This window comes from Rhipicephalus microplus, unplaced genomic scaffold, assembly GCF_043290135.1.
Source record: "Rhipicephalus microplus isolate Deutch F79 unplaced genomic scaffold, USDA_Rmic scaffold_14, whole genome shotgun sequence".
Lineage (NCBI taxonomy): Eukaryota > Metazoa > Arthropoda > Arachnida > Ixodida > Ixodidae > Rhipicephalus > Rhipicephalus microplus.
The window spans coordinates 17,463,935-17,480,102 of NW_027464587.1; the positions used below are offsets into that span (position 1 = coordinate 17,463,935).

Consider the following 16,168-nt stretch of genomic DNA (forward strand, 5'->3'; position numbering starts at 1 on the left):
TTTTTAGTTTCCCCGGTGTGGACTGGGAGATCTTCTTCTGGCCATGTCCGTTGAGTTACCTCTATTACATTGGAGAAAACGACCAGGAGAGGGCGAGCGTGACCGGAACCCAGGAGAAACGTCCCACGGGATCATCGTGCTCGTATCAACGTTGCGTCTTCCGTTGAAATAGCGCCGAGGGGTAATGGACGGAAATCCTTAGTACCCGGCGACGCGGTGAGGACAATACCGCACAATGTGGCCTGCTTCCCCACAATGGAAGCACAAGGGCCTGTAGTCAGGGGTACGCCAGATGTCGGTTTTGCGGAGTGAAGGTCGCATCCGCGTCGACGTTTCCCTATAGTACCAAGGCACTGTTGGCAGCTGTTGCTGGTGGTACTGCTGTGGAGGTGGCACGTTAGATGGCTGTCGACGGAAAATTTCTGCATACGATTGCCTAACCGTGTCAGTGTTCGGCTCAGGAAGCGAAAGCGCTTGCCTTATCTCTTGGCCCACGACTTCTGTGACCGACGCAATCGCGCAGTCATTCGGTGTGACGGTGAGCTTCTTCACCTCTTCTTGCATGATTCCGCGTATCAGTTCACGCAAAGAACGCTCGCCAGGTGTTACAGTGGTCACGGTGGTTGCGCTGATTTGTCCACTGTTGTTTGGGCGGTCGTACTGGCGGTAGCGTAGCTGTAGCACGCTTTCGATGGCGGTCGCCTCCATCGAAAATTCGTTTGTTTCCGCACGAGACCAGCAAAGAGCTTCTCTTCAACACCGCGCATGAGGTGGCTGATTTTGCTGCTTTCGGACATATCAGGATCGGCTCGATGGAAGAGATGAGCCATGTCCTCAACAAACATAGCAACAGATTCGTTTGGCTTTTGAATCCGTGATTTGAGAAGTCTTTGTGCATGCTCCCTCCTTTCGGTGTTTGTGAAGGTGTCCAGGAACTTCTACCGGAACTTGTCCCACGTTGACCACACGCGATTTGTGAAGCATGTGCGAGCCCCGTCCTGAAGAGGGAAATAAAAGTACCCCAATTTCTGTGCGGCGTTCCACCCGTTAACGTTGGCTGTGCGTTCGAACTTCTCAAGCCAGTAATCTGCGTCCTCATATGCGTTACGCTGGAAATCCACAGGAATTTTAGGGGTGAAAACAGTCACCTGTGTCGTTCTTGGGCTGGTCATGGCGGGGCTACTGCTTCCGGGCACGGTCATGTTTTCGGGCCAAGGATCGAACTCTGGGCTCAGGCCTAAGAAGCGGCGGCGGGTGCGGTGAACGGGTGTTTCGACGAGCGGAACTGTTTGTGGACTACATCCCGGGCTATTGGAAGGTGTCCTAGACATGTACCCAGCTCCTCCACCAGTGTTATGACGCATACACAGCAAAAGTCGGATATAGGAGAGCTCGATTTAATTACACGCAAGGCACTCGTAAAGAAGATGGGGCAAGAACTTTGTCTTCTCTTCTTGCTCCGCGAGCTCTTCTCTGCAGGTTGAATGCGGCAATGTGCTTCATCAGCGCCCTGATTCCACAGTTTGCATGACTGCTGATATTTCTACAGAACCAAACGCCTTCTCATTATCTATAAAGGCTATGTATAGTGGTTGCCTATATTCTGATCATTTCTTTATTACTTGATTGATAGTATGAATGTGGTCGATTGTTGAGTAACCTGTTCGAAATTCTGCTTGTTACTTTGTTTGATTGAATTCTATTGTTGTCTTAATTCTGTTAGCAATTACCCTTGTAAATAGCTTCTATACTATGGAGAGCAAGCTGATCGGCTTGTAATTTTTCAAGTCCTTGTCATCTCATTTTTTATGCATTAGGTTGATGTTAGCATTCTTTCAAGATTCTGCTACTGTTCCCGTCAGGAGAAACCTCGTGAACAGGGTCACTAGTTTTGTTACGTAATCTGTCCTCCATCTTTCCACAGATCTGATGTTACCTGATCCTCACCAGGAGCTTCGCCTCTTTGCATGCTCTCCAAGGCTTTTCTGACTTCTATCAGTACTGGTGGGGTTTCATCTGGGTTACTGCTAGTTTTATATTAAAAGGACGCTAAAGTCAGACAACATTTTACGTCAGAGTGAAAGCTCAATGTATGAGAACATCTCAAACAACATCATCAACAACAGTGCCCTACTTGCCGAGAAATTAAAGGAAATATACCGGAACACAAGCGCCGCAGTAGGACATTTTCAAAGTGATCGCGATGACATCAGATGGACCGCCTTCAATTAATCGCTAGTAATCGATCTAATTGCACTAAATAAAAAACCTTCCGTGCATTAAGAGACGCAATAAAATGCTGCTTGCTCGTTTGTGTTTCATTCATGGAAAAATTATTTGCCGGACGTTACCACGGGAAATGGCGCGAGTTATTCAAAAATTCAATTTTCTCGTGAATACACGGCACAGGTAGAGCCATCTAGCTGGGCGCAGTTTAGGCAAAAGCGTCTACAATCCTGAAAACAATGGCGGGAAATTGATCAATTGCTATTGTTGCTGCTGAGGCTCCCGCTGCTTTCAGCCTGCTGCTATTAGCGCAGTAAAGCCGGGCAACGTTGTGCATGGCAACAGTGATGTGAGGCGGTCTGGTCAGTCCGCTTCTCTAGGTGGGTATTTTGAAGTGCGCTAGCCTTATGGGGAGCACAAAAGCATGATTTTATTTCCAAATAGGCTCTTCTTTGGCACAAAAGTAACACTACGAGGTTTCTGGACCTCCATTTCAACAATCAACGTCGACTTGACAGTTGACCTTAGTGTCCCTTCACGGTCGTGGTTGTGTTGGCTACTGTACAAATCTCTGTAAGACTCCTCCGCTAAATATACTATTCTATCCATGTTGGTAATTCCTTTGCCTTCCTTGTCCCTTAGTGCAGGCATCCAGTTTATGCCAATTCCAAGTTTTCTCTTCACTGAATGGACGCTTCCTCCGTTTTTCAGAGCGTCTTCAATTCTCTCCATGTTATACTTTATCACATCGGATACCTTACGCTCATTATCAACTTCGAAAGCTCTACCAACTCTATTTTCTTTCTGTTGTACTTGAGGCTTTCATGCTTTCACGCCTCCTAATGAGATTGTTTGTTTCCCGGGACAGCTTCCAGTGTCCTGTCTAACTACGGCACCTCCGACTTCCACTGCACACTCGTAATGATACTCGTCAGATTATCATTCATTCCGTCAGCGCTAAGGCTGTTTTCCTCGATAAAAGCCGAGCACCTGTTCTGAAGCGAGTCTCTGAATTGCTGTACTTTACCTCTCAGTGCTGGCTCATTGATTGGTTTCTTGCGTATCAGTTTCCAGGGTATGACCCAGGAAAGTGAGAGCACTGAATTCAAGCTGGCACTTGTTTGGCTTCACGGCGATGTTCGCCTCCCGAAGTCTACGAAACACTTCCCGTAACGCCTCCGAGTGCTCTACTCAAGAATCTGTTGCCACGAAGATGTGATCTATGTAATCTTCCACATATTTTAACCCCTGAAGTATTATTGGCATAAGTTTCGCAAATGTCTGTGCCGCAGTCTTGAGTCCAAGTGGCATAAGCCAGAATTGAAATAACCCTATTCCACATCAGAAAGCAGTGTTCTCTTTTGATTCATCATCTAGTGGTATCTGTCAGTACCCTTTCGTTAGGTCGAGCTTCGAGAAATACTTCTTGCCCGCGACCTTCGCAAACACGGCATCCACTCATGGAAATGGCTCTGAGTCGTCCATGAGCACTTTGTTGAGGCGACGGAAATTGACACATACTCTGTTGGACCCATCCGGTTTTTCCACCACCGCATAGGGCGAATTCTATGCAGATGTGGAGCGCTCAATAACCCCCATTTCTAACATCTGCCCTATCTCTTTGTCTATGTCCTTTTGAACCGCTAGCAACAGAGGCTACTGTTTCACGTTCACAGGCTTGTGTGTTGTTAGACGAATGGTACATTGAAGTACTGTAGTCTTGCCTGGGAGGTCGGAAAAGAGTTCATTTAATTCCTTCAACACTCTCTCCACTTCTTTCTTTTGTGTCTAATTTAAAGAGGAATTCACCATTACCCTTTATTGTCCTATAGTTTTGTTACTCATGTACGTGGGTAACATTATTTATTTATTTATTTATTTTATTTATTTATTTGTACATACTGCAGGCCCTAATCAGGCCCATGCAGGAGTGGATACATAGAGGTAAAATGAGACATAACAACGCTCCACAAAAAGAAAAGAAAGAAAGTATTGATACACATAGGATACTTCATGGTTCACATGTGTACATTTTTAGCAAAATCAATCTTTTCTAGACAGTTGACAAAAGATTCCAGCGTAGAACAATTCACAGAATATACTGGCAGCCTATTCCTAAAACTAATGGCCATTGGGAATAAAGAATACTTATGTGTATTGACACGGCTAGCAGGTAACTCTGCATCATGAGGACTTTCAGTAACCTCTTCTGTGATGACCATTTCTGCTGCTTCCACTTCTTCCTCTGGTTGTCTCCCTTATTCTTTGGTGCCCAGCCATAATAGATACGTGCGCCAAATTTTGTACAGATCTTCTGAGATCAGCTGTAACTACTAACTGTCTTTTCTTCCCGCCATCTCGGGTCCTTACCACTCGATACAATAAATCTCCCATCTTCTCAAACTTATGAATTGTGAGTCCACTTCCTTTGAAGTTCACAAGGGCTTTGCAAAGTGCTGTCTGCTTCTTGTTTTTCGCTACTTCTTAGTAGTCACATTCAATACTAGTTCGGTAACATACTTTTTATCGTCCTTGTTTTTTCTCCTGTTGTTTGTCGGATTTTCACCAGAACACACTGTTGCTCCTTGTGTGAGTGAGTTCAGGCCTTTTTTTCCGTCGTCCTCCGACCTTGAGGACATCGTAACCGCACCATTTTTTCCTCACTCTCATTTGCCACCACCTTCACAGGGTCCTCCTTCACAGAGCCCTCCTCTGCGACCACGTTAGCCACGTTTTTGTCTGGTCTGGCTCGGCACGTCTCCCTTGTGTGCCCTCTACGTCCACACCTGTCGCACTGTGATGATGAACTGTGCGCGTGACCCAGCTGAGAGCTTGCAGCTCTATGTCTAGCCCTGCTACACAGAAACACTTGGCAGCGCTTTGTGCGTGTTCTTTTTCCTCTGAACCCTTCTCCTGTTTTCTCTTTCCTAAGTTTTTCTCTCTTTTGGCCTTCAAATATTGCTGCGCATACTCCGCCAGTTCTGCTACCGTCACCAAGTTACGTTGCTTCACGAATACAGGGATCTCCTGGATGACACGACACCAGAAACTATTCTGCAAGCATGCTGTTCCTAAGATTTTCGAACGACATATCTGCTTTAACCCCTCTCCTACCGGCGATATAATAAATGTTGAGCGGTCTCATTTTCCATGGATTTAGAAGTCATGAACGTCTCCCGCAAGCCTTCTGCAGTTAGTCGAAACCGTTGCAATAGCGCGACCTTCAACTTTTCATAGTCGAGTGCGTCAGCTGCTGGCATCAGACTGAAGACCACCAACGCTTCCCCCAAAGACATGTTCTCAGCCTTGTGGCCCAATCGCATTTCTGCCATCCTTGTGTGGTTGCAATACTCTCGAAACGCTGAACATACGCGTTAAGATCATCTCGGCTCTCGTCAAACTGTGCTATTAACTTTTGGAGACAGACCTTATCCCCCTCTGGGGTGCAGTATGAGGTACTGTTTCTGTCCCTTCGCCATTGTTCGGTGCGCACAACGCATTTTATTTTCGGTTCACTCTTTCTCTAGAACAAATTTCTACATGCAAGCTCATCTGCTGCTTTAGCTATTTTTTCCTGTTCAATCTGCTGCTGTTGGAATTTTTCAGTACTGTTAAGAAGAAGAAGTGGCAGTTTCTCCTCTATCATATCCTTTTCCGTCATCAAGCAACAGGATCACAGAAGAATTTTTTCGGCCATGCACGCAAAGTCTCAGTAAAAGGTATGTCCGATCTTGGGACATATGTCATACAGCAGCACATAAAGGACTAGTGTCAAAGGTACCACTCCCTTACTATGCCGGTTATTGAGCAACTGTTTTAAAGGGTCGCGGTCGATGTTAGAGGTCCGATTAAGCCAGCATCCTCTAAAGGAAACATGTACATTGTCACAATGTTGGATGTCACAACTACATATCCTGACATGGTCTCAATTTCAACGGGAACATAACTGTTGCTGAGGCTCTCGTGGACATGTTTACACGGTATGGAGGACCAAGGGAGACATTGACAGATAGAGGAACTTATTCTACCTCAGGATTGATGAATGAAGTCTGTAGGCTCCTGTCTTTGCGGCACCTCTTAACAGCGCCATACCACCCTACCTACGTGTAATGGGTTGGTTGAAAGGTTCATTGGTACGTCAAAAAGCATGTTACGTAAAGTGTGCCCAAAGAAACGCAGGGATTGGGATCGGTGTTCTCCTGCACTCTTGTTTGCACACAGAAAAGTGCTGCAAGCCAGTACTGGATTCTCTCTTTTTGAGCTAACTTATGGAAGAGCCGTGAGAGGGCCATTAATGGTTTTCTGAGATATGTGGTTGAACAGGGAATTGAAGGACGAGCAAAAATATTCGTATGCATATTTGTTCGAGCTAAGAGATAACCTGAAAGAGACATGCCGCATTGCTCATGGGAGTCTAATTGAAGCGCCGGCATCACACAAAAAATATTACAAGAAAAGTCGAAAGAGAGTGCTTCAGGTTGAGGACAAGGCTTTGATATTGCTGCCTAACGACAACAACATATCGCGACATTTGGTGGGCCTGCCAATGATTCATTATTTTTGTCACGTGCCTTTGACTGTTGTGAGTGGCGGAATGGACCTTCAACGGTTACTGCTGTCTGGACATGCCACGGGTTTGTCTCCAGCAGACATTACTAAGTCTTACCGCTAGGTGAATGACAATAAAGATGGAGGTAAACAAGCTTTACCGCCAGCTATATCGCCAGGTAAAAGAAGAATGTGCTAAGGCACGGGAGACTTCAGAAGAGCAGGCGGAGAAAGCTTAGACAGTGGATGGATTGAAGCCGTATGTGTACAGAAGCCATTGTAAGATGTGATCCTGGGGAACGTGCCTGGGGTTGGAGGCGTGGATGGCCCCGATCCTTTGTGAAGCCTCCCCAATACAGAAATGTCAAATTGCACGAAACGGCAAGTGACTCAAATTAGAGAGAACGCTGGGATGCCATGTTGGACGAGCGCGCACACGAGAGAAAAAGACGGCAGATGATCGAGGCAGCCTAGGTCTTGCCCCAGGACTGGAACATGTCGAGAGCCACCCGAGTTGCCATCTCGGCGAGTGACCGTCTTTGTTCTCCTGTCTTCCAGCTGGTGGGTGGTGCAGTGAGTGGCCGGAACAGGTCAGCGTCACGCAACCGGCCTTCAACGAGCCCGGGCTCACGGACACCTGCCTGCTACGTCAACGGCTCATGAGTCACAGAAGGCTCGATGTGACAGGAGTTCCTAGAGGCACATGTCTCCTCACCAGCAACAGGCTTCGCCAGGAAGGCAACTCCCAACATTGCTGCTGAGCGACGCACCAAGCGACGGCCTTCTGACAGCGTCTCACTGTGCGTAAATCCCCCTCAGTTTCAGACAGACCTTAGTTTGACGTTGTTTGAGGGAATGAATTGTTTTTAAAGATTGTTAGTCTTCTTATGTACTGTATGTTGTGGGGGTGCTGACATCCCCTGTAATGTTTGCGCTGTGTGGCGCACGTGTCTCGCCCAAAAGCCGCACACTGGCGCCCAACATGGGGCTCGTGGAGCATCGGACGACAGTTTTCACGGTTCGGTACAAGCTTTTGTTAGAGACGGTGTAAAGTAGGCCTAGGGGGACTTCTTTGTTTGCGTCGGTGGTGTTCTTTGTTCAGAACGAGGAGATCGGTTGTTGTGGCTTGTTTGGGCTTGTTGGCACATTGAGTTGTTTTTTTTTCTGCTTAAAAGCAGTTTTTTTGTTTGTTGCCGTTGGTTTTCAAGAACGTTGTTTCAGTTGGGACGAGAGCCATGCGGTCTGGGTGTGTATTTTGGGGTGAGCAAAGCTTAGAGCACGTGGAATGTAGGCCAGGCCCAAAGCGAGTGAGTACAGAACCCTCGTGGGTGGTCCGATTTTCTGTAAATAGCTTCTTTTATCTTTTGGGCTCAGGGAGCTGGGCATCGTTGCTGTCTGGTATTGCTACACGACGCCGGGGCGTCGCGACATCATACGGGACAGTGGACGCCGATCGCTCGGTTAGCTGATGTGTGCGGCGAGCGATAGGGCCACCTTACAGAGTGGATGTCTCCTTGCGGCTGCCTCTTCTGTGCCTAGGCTGGGTGCTGAGTGGATGCCGGTTGTTGTCGAGCGACTCATTAGGCCTAAGGCTCTGCGCAGCCACCTGTCGCACCTGGCACAACTAGGTGGACCGTGGCGTCGAGGTGTTGCACTCTGCTTGCCTCAGTTTTTATCTTGCGATGCGCGAATTAGGAAAACTGACCTTTCTTTTATTTTTAAGCGGGGCATCTCGGCCACCACTGATGTATTAGCTAGCAGTACTGACCATTGTACTACATGGACGAAAAGCCCGAAGCTCCCTTCCCTAGGCCCTAAGCCATTGTTTCTGTCGAGTGTTTTTGTAATGTATGCAGTGGGAATGATGTAATCAACGGCTGGCGGTCTGCTGCACATCGTCAGCGCCGCTGGCCAGGAATGCAGTCGTAAGGCCGGGCGATGTACATGCCTGGTAGTTGTGCAACTGACTGCAATCCAGCGCCCTCGTGAGTGCTGGTCGCAACCGGAAGACGTGTCGGCGTGAGTGACAGATCATCGCGCTGACGGCATCGTTGCTGTTGCGGGACCGTTATTGAGGTGAAGTCGTCGAGCCAGGCAGTGCAACAGTGTCGACCGGTGGCGGTGTCGTGGTGCACGGACATTATGAATGGGCATGTCATTTTTGTTAGAGCTTGTGTAGATGATTTTTTGTTTCTCGGAATATGGTTTGAATTAAGGTTGAGGGGACAGGGGGGTGTTGACAACCCCTGTAATGTTGTTTGCGCTGAGTGGCACAGATACCTCGCCGAAAAGCCGGATTTCAGGTTACAACTACCGGGTGGTAAGTGGCGTTGTGTTCGCGAGCGTTGGTCACCCTCGTGGTAAGTTAAGCATTGGTGATGTTGCCTTGGGTGTGTTATTGTTTGTCATGTTTTGAAATGTAAGGTAATATTGTGTAAGGGTGTCCTAGTGTGTTGATCACGATCAACGTAATAATCAATTTCTGAACGATATAGTCGTTCTAAAGGAGAAGGAGGAGGAAGGGAAGAAATGAAAGGCAGGGAGGTCAACCAGACGCACGTCCGGTTTGGTACCCGGACGGCACGTTCACTCTAAGAACGTGGCACTCGCCATTTCGAAAACCCAGAATGTGTCTGAGTGTGTAATGAAGGGTGTTTTTGTGCCACACCCCGTGTCCCCTTCATGCATTTATCCCACTTGACTCAAACAAAACGCGCCGGGCGACATATCGTGACAGTGGCCTAGGAGAAAAGGCGCAGGAACGTGTGTGCCTATTACAGGGGGTGGTCTGAGGTGAAGGTCTTGTCAGCAGCCATGCGAGTCTCCTTTTGCCTTTGCTCGGGGACATAGTTCACCCTGTGGATTGTGTATGTATGTCTGAAATAAAGTGAAATTAAAATAATTGGTGTGAAGTGCAGTAGCGTGGAAAGAAACGTGTTTGTGAGGTGAGAAAATTTAAGATACATGTCGTAGAAGAGGGAAACTTGTAATATGTCATGGTGGTGTGTCAGACTAGATACGCTTAGGGATGATTTGATGTTAGTTACACTAGAGTGCCAGTCATAATTTGAAGGAATAACACGTGCTGTGAGATTCTGCGCTGCTTCGAGTGAGTTAATAAAACATGCCTGCTGAGGGTTCCGAATCGCTGAGGCGTACTGAAGTTTTGTCCGTAGGAATGTTTGATAAGTGAGCTTGCGTACAGGGATTGAGAATGAAAAAGTGATCGTTTGAGTAGGCCAAGTGATTTGTAGCATTTTTCTGTAAGATTTGTTATGTGTGCTGGCTCTCTGACAGGTCCTAACATATGACAGGTCGTAACTTATAAATCATGGCATGCATCTCATGTACAACATGGTTTCATCCTTGCTGGCTCTTTCGCATTACGTCAAATCCCACAAGACGTGGGATCTGCCTGCTATATTTTTGACAGGGTCATACCAATCGTCAGTTAAGTTCTTAGAACTTTCTTGCCACTTGGTTATTGTTATAAATGCACTGCAGTTAATAATGTATTCTTGAAATATCGCCACGTGCCTGTCTCGGTTAGTACCTGTAAAAGCCCAACTCTTAATAGGGCGAACGTTGGACTAGAAAAACTACGATAGTGAATACGCCAACGATGTGGGCGCGCACTGACGTCGATTCGACCGGCGTTAAAGCGCGTCAGTTTTGATCAATGTGGCAACCAAGTTTCCAGCTCTTTCACTGTTTATCACACTATTCCACAAGAAACTGTACCATGCGTATTGTGTGCTCGATATAATAAGAAAAATACACTAAAATTTTAAGAGAAAATCAACCTTCAGAAACTAGTCTACTCATAATGCAAACGGTGTGTTCCTGGCACGTGAGGGTGAATGAAATAGATGCATTTAGAAAATGGACCATTTCACATGTAGTACATGTGAAATGGTGCATTTTCTATATACATGTACCGGGCACTTGTAAAGGCTTGTCATGACTGTTTGGCTTTGAAAATCTTTAGTCACTGTAGGAAGGCTTCCAAGTCCAAATATACAAAGCACAACCCCTAACACGTCGTGGCCTATACTAATTGCATCACTATATCAAGCACATGTTTGGACAAACTAAAGATTTCATTTTCCCGCCATTGCCAGGAACATCGTCACATTTAAATTGGCATTCTTTTAATTGCTAATAGTTAGCTTCTATGGTAGGTAACATTCTATTCCTACTGCGTACAAATAAACTCTTTTCGCCTATTTTGTTCTGCGTCATGAGGCTAGTTGGGTCGCTCAATAAAGTGAAATTCTTCGATTCCTCATAAAACGGGAGATTTGACCGGATGGGACGAGTGACGCGAAAATCATCATCACACAATGACCTGTCTGATGGCGAATATTCTTGACGTCATGATGAGTGACGTTCTTCCAATAGCACTTTGATTTGGGCGAGTTGGTACATACTAGGATAGGCTTCAGCGCGATTTTGACGAAGACCAAGGAGGTACAAAGAACACAGTGTTCTGTGTGTCTCCTTGGTTTTTTTAAATCACGCTGAAGCCTATCCGAGCGACGTCATGTGACGACGCCGTTGTGGTGCCCTCCTTTGGGCGGCGAACAAAATCGGAGAGCGCGTCATCTCAAGACAAGAAAATCAAGGTTGTGCTTGGCAGCTGTGCGCGCGTGAAGCCATGGCTTCCGTGTAACCTACTCCCTTCTCTGCCGAAAAGAAGATAACCACGGTGAAGGCGCGAGGGACCTTGCGAGTTTTCTTGTCGCACTTTCTTCACACGTCGATGGTGCAACCACAGCCAGTGATGTACTTTTATATTTTTTATTCATTACTCGAGCGAACAAATCACTCATATACATTCATTGCACTTTGTGCGTGTACAAGGAACGTTGGCGCGCAAACTTGATGGCTGCTCCAACGTCTTTGCGCACAGGTTTCAGTTACTCAGGTGCCGTTGGTAGCGCGTACCTCTAACACACAAGCTGTTGAAGATGCGTGTTACTTAATTATGACAAAAGTGATTTTAAGACGCCAAGAAACACACTCTAAACAGAGTTCAAAGCACACGGTCTCCCTTGTGAGTGTGTTTGTTTTCACTCCTGCAAATAAATAATGAACGTAGACCAACTAATCTAACTAAAAGTACTCTTAAAGGGGCCAAGACACAGCCACTCGCCCATGTGCGGTTTTCAGCAAAAATAGCCTGTAGATGGTCTATTATTTTTACATAGATAATTAAATGGTCGAGAAAAATTATTCACTACAAAACAATACATAGAAGTCCCGCCAACAACTGGCGACGGCCATTATGCCATGGCGCGGGTGACGTCATGACCAAGAGGGAGTGAAGCGATGGTCTGCTCCCAAAGCTACGGCCGTTTCAAATCGTTCTGTTTTAGTGGGGAACTGGAGAAAGCTATCTCAATTTCACCCTCAGCTGACGACGTAAACACATCGTTCGACAGACGCTCGCATAGGTCGCTGCTTGTTGCGTCACAGCTGATGAGGATGCCTGCGAGGCCCGAATATCAAGCTACTCACGTGATTATGAAAATATTTCATTGTAAATGAACTGCTCGACGAAATGCGCTAAATTTTCGCCGGCTTTTTTGTTTATGCACAACTCAGGTAAGACAAAATATGAGCGAAAATGGAATGCTGTGGCACTGCGCGTCGTCCACATCAGGGGCCTACCTTGAGCACATAGTACATCTGCAGCAGGCGGCACACCCCGACCAGAGTGGGCGGCATCACGGGCACCACTAGGCTGTTGGAGCTGTCGAACTTGTGGCGCGTGTGCGGCTGAACCTGGTCGCCCCGGTACTCGAGCACGGTGTGCGTTGCCTCCTTGTTCACGCCCAGCACGCCACGGTCAATGAAGAACTCGACGTGCTGCGTGGGGCGTATTCGAAGAACACAGAAGAAGCAGATTTCGCAGGACGTCACAGACTCTGCGCTGCGCCCCTGCATCCCATTAGAGGGTGTCCGTGCAGAGGAGGACACCCAGTCACTCGGGCCTCACTCTCTTTTATTGGCCAAGGCGAAACACGCGAAGGTATACGATATATTCTTGGGGCCACTGGCACTAGTTTGGTGGCCACCGCATTTTGTGCTGTACGTTTTAACAAGAGTCCACGCCTCTGCACCCCTATGTATATGTGGACCACAGTGACAGCAACGCATACTGGGTGGCAACTTTTCTTGACGGGTGCAAGCTAGAAACAAGCTGACTACCACGCCGAAAGATTGTACCTGAGTTTGCCGACAATTTTCTCATTTCTCTTTTCGCTCAAATCAAAGCAGTTTTATATAATATGAGACTCAAACAGTTGTGGCGAGGCGTAGGTAAAAAACAGTCTTCATTCACTTCACAATAATGCCTTATTTTTTCTTTACATTTATTACACAGTGCAACTTTTTCAGCATGCCCTTAAATATTGCGTCAATAGAGTAATGGGCCAGTGTATGGTCGCAAACGTGCTGTCGCGAGTTCACTGAGAAACATACACTGGTAACATGACACTCAAGTGTACACTGAAACATCTAAATGTTTATCGCATTCACATTTTTTGTGTATATGTGCTTTTAAAGACGTTAACGAAGTGAGTAAACGCAACGAAAATTTCATAGACTCTACTGCCGCACGTCTCGTGGCCTATCCACCATAGTGCATTGTGCCATTCTTCAGGGGTTCATAATCGTCATCTTTGACCACAAGCTGCCATACTGTACCTGCACACAACATGACGGTGTGGAACTCCTGCCTCTGTGGTAGCCATCGCTCCACTGCCAAGATACGTTATAGCTCAAAGTAAATGTATAAGGACACGGTGTTCCGCAGGGGTCAGTCGTCGAGCCTCTTCCTTTTTTTAGTTTATATCAATGATATTGATCTTCGCGTTGAGTCAAAAAGTCAAATCAAACTTTTTGTGGATGACTGGGTAGTATATACAGCTATAAATAATGAATCAGACCAAAATAAACTCAACGATTCCTTAGGCTCAATTGACGATTGGTGTGCAAGGTAGGGATTAAAATAAGTCCTTCAAAAACAACCTAATTATATTTACCAATAAATCTAAGCCCCTTATTTTTGCATATTCTGTAGCAAACGCTACCACTACGAGAGCTGATCATGTCAAATGTCTAGGAGTCACACTCACCAGTAACCTCAAGTGCACCCCGACGCTCGTTGAAATCGTGTGTCGGGGTGCACTAAAGAAATTGCCTTTTTTGAAGAGAGAACTACGTAATACTCCTTCCACGGTAAAACTGAGAGCATAGAAAGCACTAGTGAGACAGAAATTAGAGTACGCCTACAATGTCTGGAGCCTTTGGCAATGATGTTTGATTAACCAAGTTGAAAGAGTCCAAAATTTAGCTTCACGTTCTATTTATTCCGCTTAATCTCGACAGTCTAGTCTAACCAGTCAACGTATTAAGGCACACCTGTCAAAACTTGAACAACGCAGGATAGCATCCAGAATCAAATTCATCTCTCAGCTTTACCTTGGGTACTTCAAGTTATCTTGGGAACGCTATCTCCAGCAACCTTCAAAACTTTCAGTGAGCACGAATCACGAAAAAAACTTTCCGGCGGCCACTTAGCCTGATTATCGGCCGCAAGTTCGCTCTCTTTTCTCGCTCTATTTTTTACTGGAATGCATTATCTGCAAGAGCAGTAAATGCAGTCTCAACGGCTTAACTTATGATACATATAAAAACTTTAAATTTTTTCATAAACGTGATGTATATTGAAAATACTTTAAATTGTGTATGATTTAAGCAACTTGTGTATACTAAAAATGTTTTTGGCGAAATTCTGTTGTCTATCACGAATTAGTGCGTACTAAAGATTGATATTACTTTCCACTCACAGTCACAAACTGTGAACAAGGCTTCCATGTGGGGAGATGAAACTTCTTTTTAACTTTTGTGCATTTCCGCGTGGTCGGCGTTTTTGTTATTTTGCATTCATTCAAGGCATAAGACAACGAACCGCCGGCATCGGAGGAGAGCTTGTGCATGGTGTACCAAAAAATCGAAACCTTTTATCAAAGAAATCTTTCATGAAAGCTATCCGGTTCTTGGCAAATCCCTCAGCGTGGGTCTGCGGCACATCTTCAAGTACTTGACTTGACTTGAATGATTGGCAGATATGGACACGTTTTTCATCTGCCTCAGTTATTAAACCCTTTGTCTTGCTCCACTCTGCTGGCGAAGTCACCTTTATTCTGCAAGTTATTGTGCCGCAAGAACGTTTGCCAGACATGAATGCTTTTTTAATCTGCCTCAGTTATAAAACACTCTGTCTTGCCCCACTTTACCGGTGAAGTGACCTTCATTCTACATTTTGTGGAGCCGAAAGAGCACTTTCCGGACTAGAACGCGTCTCTCATCTGTCTGAGGTAAAGCACCTTGTCTTGTTCCTATCTATCAGCTAAGTCACTTTCATTCCACACCAGTTGTTTACAGTTGCGTAACAATGCCTACAGCAACACGAGTATTAGCAACACCAGAAGCGGTAAGCTGATCTGAAGCGCTGGTGCCCTAAAGAATGGTAGTCCTGGACACTGCTACAAATCAACTGCAGCGGTTGGCATTAACGCTGCGTGAAGGCTGTATCACAGGAGTACATATGTCATGTTTATGAAATTCAATACCCAGTACTGCAACCACATTTGACGTTTCACTAACATTAGCGTCTATTTGAAAAGTAGTTCCGAAACCTGGCGTGGCTCTGTGGTAGTGTACTTTATGGCCACGCAAAATGCTGGTATTCGATTCCTGCCGGGACGCTGACATTTGTTATTTTTACTCGTCGAGTCAACGTGGCCGATGTCAGTGTGTTTTTAACGCTCACGCGCTAAAATCACCGAAGTTTGTTCTCACCGTTCCTATGTAGATATGAAGTGTCGAACACCTGCGGTGCATACTCGCCCACAGGTATGGACCACACATCGGGTAGAAAGGATTTTGTGACGTACGTGACAGGATTGTAACATTATTCATTACATGACCAGTGAGTCCCTCCCATAGTAATTTTAGTTAAGCACAAGTTTAGGCGGTGATCATGAGAGCGCCCAGACGTCGACGGGTAGGTAGGTAGGTAGGTAGGTAGGTAGGTAGGTAGGTAGGTAGGTAGGTAGGTAGGTAGGTAGGTAGGTAGGTAGGTAGGTAGGTAGGTAGGTAGGTAGGTAGGTAGGTAGGTAGGTAGGTAGGTAGGTAGGTAGGTAGGTAGGCAGGCAGGCAGGTAGGTAGGTAGGTAGGTAGGTAGGTAGGTGGATGGATGGATGGAAGGATGGATGGATAGACGGACGGACGGACGGACGGACGGACGGACGGATGGACGGGTGGGCTGCTTTTTTCTGAGAGCAAAGGTAAAATATGTCACGTAGTTTTTCAATATAAGATG

The 16,168-nt window shown here is 46.2% G+C and overlaps 1 protein-coding gene across 4 annotated transcripts in view; it reads right to left on the reverse strand.

The window, feature by feature from the left end:
- LOC119180717 (arrestin domain-containing protein 3) overlaps nucleotides 1-16,168 on the reverse strand; it is a 379,819-nt gene that overhangs the window by 117,862 nt on the left and 245,789 nt on the right. For all 4 annotated transcript variants that reach the window (XM_075882898.1, XM_075882896.1, XM_075882897.1 and 1 more), the window contains one exon: nucleotides 12,448-12,645. In XM_075882898.1, the coding sequence (XP_075739013.1) occupies nucleotides 12,448-12,645 (198 nt within the window). The remainder of the gene's footprint in view (nucleotides 1-12,447; nucleotides 12,646-16,168) is intronic.